Raw genomic sequence first — 5,207 nt, forward strand, 5'->3', positions numbered from 1 at the left:
CAAACAACACCATAAAAGTTAAATTCTCATTGCTTTTGTTGTTGTTGTTGTTCATTTTGGGAGAAAGCATGAGTGGATTATGTAAGTTTAAAGGCTCAGTGATGGCTCCACAAGCTACCTTAAAAGGTGACGGACGATGCAAGGGAGTATGTGCATTCTCTCTGGAGATTACCACTAATAAGTAGGCCTGTATTTATAGAAGAGTCTCTCAGTAGATACCCCCATAATCCTCTCCGACCCCCCGTTCATCCCTAGCCTCACCCCCAGTGTCTGGACAACTGCAGTCCCTAAATTCARCCTCATTCTTGCTCCACATCAACTCAGGTAAAAACCTCTTTTAATGCAGCATGACTTTTTAGAAAGAAACAAGGGAAAATATTGACCTTTTTTCTTGCTTGAAGAAAGAAAGAAGAAATYGCTGTACTGTCCTCCTCCCGCTCTGAAAAAAAAGAGTGAGAAAAAATGTCCACCACTGAGCGATTTGATTGCCATTACTGCAAAGACTCTCTGCTGGGGAAGAAATACATAATGAAAGATGACACGCAGTACTGCACAAAGTGCTACGAAAACCTATTTGCCAACTGCTGTGAGGGCTGCTCTTTACCTATCGGCTGTAACTGCAAGGTAAGGAAGCACAATGAAAGTAGCCTCAGGAGTGTGCTGTGATATAGACACAAATGTTACAGAGAGTAGTTTGGTGCATGTTAATTCTGGTTACATGAATTCATTTGAAACAAATAATTCAAGTAATATCTTCAACCATCTCAGGACTTGTCCTATAAGGATCGCCAYTGGCATGAGCAGTGCTTCAAGTGTGCAAAGTGCAGTCGCTCACTGGCAGAAAAGGCCTTTGCAGCCAAGGAGGATTTACTGCTCTGCACTGAATGCTATGCACAYGATTACTCCTCCAAGTGCAGCACCTGCAAGAAAACTGTCATGCCAGGTACAGAGACCTATAAGAGCTGGGTGAACTGTGCAATGTGTCATATTTACTGTGATCATATGGCTTAGTTCAATCATCCATCTATTTTGTTTACCCGCTTTCTCCTTTCTGGGCTGTGGGGGTGGAGCTCGTGTCTATCTCCAGCGGTCACTGTGCAAGAGGCGGGGTGCACCCTGGACAAGTTTCAAGTCCATCACAGGGACACGTAGGGTCAAACAAGACAGACAACTATTCACACTCACTCACACCTCGGGACAATTTAGAGTGCATGCATACTTTTGGGCTGTGGGAGGAAATAGGAGTACAGGGGAAAACACAATGGGTGCACGTGGAGAACATGCAAACTCCCCACAAAAAAGGTCCTAGGCTGGGAGGTCATCCTGCAATCTCCTCCAGATTGTGCTGCCCTCCATTTMATTTGTGAAATTCCAGACTTTTAAAATAATCTTAAAGTAAGTGGATTAAAAGTTCTGTTTCGATCGTGACAACAGGTAACATTAGGCGACAAAGCAATGTCTAATAATAGAAACTCTGCAGTTGTTCTTTCAGTGACTGTTTCCAAGGTGCAGAATAAACTTTGACTCCCTGCTTTTAACAAGCTCATCTGCTCTTCATCTTTTTTTTTCTGGAGCTAATTATTCATAAGCCAGGTAAGTTTATTTGTAAAACACATTTTAGCATCAAGACAAAAAGTCGGACCAYCGACTGAAATGAATGATGTTGCTGTTCAAATTTTAAACAGAACAGTCAAAGGCAACACTAAACAAGTGAGGGGTTTAACCTGGATTTAAAAGGGTTTCAATTTTCTTACAGATTTCTGGAAAGTGGAGCCTGTAAAGACTGAATGCTGCCTCTACATGTTTGGTTTGATGCTGCAGATGCAGAGTAGACTTGAACCAGAAGTCCTGAGTGGTTTAGATAGAATGACAACAAATCTTTAATGCATTTTGTTACTAAGTCATTCAATGATTTATTAAACTAACAGGAGTATTTTAAACKYTGTTCTCTGACATGCAGAGAGCCAGWGTAAGGGCTTAAGATCTGGGGTGATGTGGTCTACTTTCTCAGTTTTAGTGAGGATTCAGGCAGCAGTGTTCTGGATCAGCTGCAGCTGTCTGGTAGACTTTTTAGGCAGAGCTGTGAAGACACTGTCACAGTAACATGTTCAAAAATAAATGCATGGTTGAGTTTTTCAAGATTTTGCATTTAATCTTGGGAATGTTCTTCATATGATGCAGGAGGACTTTGTGAATATAATATTCTGGCTCAGATTATTCAATGATTTGCACATCGAGATCAATGACAGCGAGTACATTTTATAGTTCATAATACAGAGATTTTAAAACAGTCTTATTTTTAAAAAAATCAACTTTTTTTGGCCTTAAGTGTTAAAACACAATATCCTCTGAATCTGTGCCATCAGATGAGTCTAGCAGCATCCATACCAGAACATGTTCATGATGAATTTGACAGTTATTATTTCATGACCTGTGGTGACCCTCCTGCTGTCCTCGGGTCTAAATGACATGGAGCAAAAATCCTGCAAGATGGTGCTAATAATTATGTTTGTTTGTTATTTGCACTTGTTAGAGTTAGTTAATTTATTCAAGCTTACAATACAACAATGAATAAATAAACATATAAACTATTCAAATTATTTACCGTAAGCTTTGGTGAATGTATTTGACATTATGGCAAACTAAAAAACTTTAGTTTCTTTGAAAAAACACACTTTGCAGATTTATCTACAGTGGGCAGACTCATCCCTGCAGACTGCACTATTTATGGCATGGTGTAATTCTGTCATTGAGGGACCATATGCAGGCTTAGCTGATCTTTCCTCTTGTGCCAGGTTCTCGTAAAATGGAATACAAGGGGAACAGCTGGCATGAGACCTGCTTCCTGTGCCACCGCTGCCAGCAGCCAATAGGAACCAAGTCCTTCATCCCCAAAGACACCAGCCACTTCTGTGTGCCCTGCTTCGAAAAGCAGTTTGCATACCAGTGCTGTGCRTGTAAAAAGGTAGAGTTGCATCTATCTTTGTGTTTCCTCATGACTTTCTCTCTTGAATTTTGGAACTAAACCATGAATACAAGGACTTAATGAAATTATGTTTTTACAAATATAGACATTTACAGATAAATATTGTAATTTTCCTGCGTTCTGCCTATCTCCAGGCCATCACAACAGGTGGTGTGACCTACCAAGACAAGCCTTGGCACCGTGAGTGTTTCCTCTGCATTGGCTGCAGGAAGCAGTTATCAGGCCAGCGCTTCACCTCCAGGGAGAATTACCCATATTGCCTCGAGTGCTTCAACAACCTGTTTGCGAAGAAGTGTGTGGGCTGCACCAAGTCCATTTCTTGTAAGTTACTTACTTCCACTTATTCTAAAATAACGTCCCTCTCTCCCAGCGGAACGTGTTTACCTGATGTCATTTCCACAGTTCTGAATATGTGATTGTGATGTACAGGTTTGGCAGGTGCCAAATATATCTCTTTTGAGGAACGCCAGTGGCATAGCGAGTGTTTCACCTGCCTGCAATGCTCGATGTCGCTGGTGGGGCGTGGCTTCCTCACTCAGCGAGACAACATTTTGTGCACCGACTGTGGGAGGGAAAAATGACTGAAACGGCTTCATCCAAATCCCTGCAACTCACGTTAGGATTTCCTCTTGCTAAGACAGGTGTTCATACTGTTTTGGCTGATTGGTGTGCATCAGAGTTTTGTGTTGACTTAACTTATAAAACAGCAAGGATTTCATTAATACTTAAAATTGTGGTGGGTTTTGTGCATTTTCTGTTGACTTGAATTACTTGTTTTGTTTTTGTTCTTTTGTTTTAGTTTAGTTTTTTCTTTGTTTGATTTTTTGCTATTGGAAAAAAAAACTCCATATCTATTCATGCCAATAAAAATAAAATAAGGGAATTTTTAGCCAAAACTTTGACAAGATTATTTGAAAAGAATAACCAGTTTGCTTGTCAGTCACTGAGTATAATTGTTAGCAGAAACCCTGAATGCATTTTACACAATATTAAATATTTACACCTCAAGAAAGAATAAAATGATGTATTTTTTGTTAAAAAATTATAAGAAGGAATGAATCCAGTTTTGCTTATTTGAAATGTATGTGATTTGTTAATGCAATCCAGTGGAGGTATGTTTGATTCATTGTGGAGATATGCAGAAGTCTTTTCAATTATAGCTTGTTTTTGCTTCTTGTGCAAACCAGCAGTAAGCTTTTCTAACGTTAYGTATTGTTTAAACATTTGTTGTGAAAGTATCCTATTCTGTAAAATGTTAGCATAGATGTTTAAAGAAAGAAAATACACTATTTGGAAGGAATTAAATGGAGATTAAATGGCAGAAATGCATACAGAAATGACAAACACAAGATTTATTTCCATCTGTTGATGCATTATTTTTTATCAAAATCTGATGATGGTAGAGTCTGACCGCCGTGCAAAGCCTTCTCCAGCACATCCCAAAGATTCTCAKTRGGGTTAAGATCTGGACTCATGCTCCCCAAATCACTCTTTCACAATTCCAGCCTGATCAATCCTGGCATTATCCTGTCCATTAACCTAGTCATTCAGTATATTCAGGTAATCAGCTGACCTCATTTTTCAGCACATACTGTTGCTGAACCTAGACCTGACCAACAGCAACCCAAGATCACAGACCTTAGCTAAATCCAGGTGGCGACTTATTTTTTGGCCAGGCAGTGTATTCTTGAGACTTCCAAAGTGGAAAAATGCAGAGGTGTAAAGTAATTAAGAACAAATACTTTGCTACTTTACTTAAGTAGAAAGTTAGATCATCTATATATTACTTTTTCAGCCTACTTTTTACTTCTACTCCTTACATTGAAAAAAAATGTAAGAAGTAGAAAGTCAAAAAGAAAAAAACGTCTTAAAGAAGAACTCTAGACGATTCCTTCTTTAATGAAATGTTTCGTTAACCATCAACCAAACATGTCCTCTGGCTGATGGTCCTCTTTTGCATGTGAACAACCTGTTTGTCCATGTGGAGGCAGTGCTTATAAGGCTGAGTTCACCTGAARCTCATCAGACTGAAGAAGTCTCTTAAAGGAGAGACGAAATGTTTAAGAACTCCAGAGGACCTACTAATTTTTTTCTTTTTGATTTTTCTACYTGGATTACTGAGATGCATCAGGACAAGTAGRAAGTCATTACTCCTGTTTCATGTTGGCTTGTTTTCATTCTGACTTGTTATTTAAAAAATAAATAAAACTATACAGCTACC

The 5,207-nt window shown here is 39.2% G+C and overlaps 1 protein-coding gene across 2 annotated transcripts; it reads left to right on the plus strand.

Annotated features, from left to right (window-relative positions):
• The first annotated feature begins 212 nt into the window (after window positions 1–212).
• On the plus strand, window positions 213–4,997 carry fhl5 (four and a half LIM domains 5). 2 transcript variants are annotated; one of them, XM_014009746.1, is made up of 6 exons: window positions 213–324; window positions 402–624; window positions 769–943; window positions 2,796–2,965; window positions 3,121–3,307; window positions 3,416–4,997. In XM_014009746.1, the coding sequence occupies exons 2-6, from the start codon at window positions 463–465 to the stop codon at window positions 3,565–3,567; spliced, it is 846 nt and encodes a 281-aa protein (XP_013865200.1). In that variant the 5' UTR covers window positions 213–324; window positions 402–462; the 3' UTR covers window positions 3,568–4,997. The 2 variants fall into 2 exon arrangements, with proteins under 2 accessions (XP_013865200.1, XP_013865197.1); XM_014009743.1 differs by having other exon boundaries at window positions 406–624.
• Window positions 4,998–5,207: the final 210 nt, after the last annotated feature.

The sequence above is a fragment of the Austrofundulus limnaeus genome, unplaced genomic scaffold, assembly GCF_001266775.1.
Source record: "Austrofundulus limnaeus strain Quisiro unplaced genomic scaffold, Austrofundulus_limnaeus-1.0 Scaffold61, whole genome shotgun sequence".
Taxonomy (NCBI): Eukaryota; Metazoa; Chordata; class Actinopteri; order Cyprinodontiformes; family Rivulidae; genus Austrofundulus; species Austrofundulus limnaeus.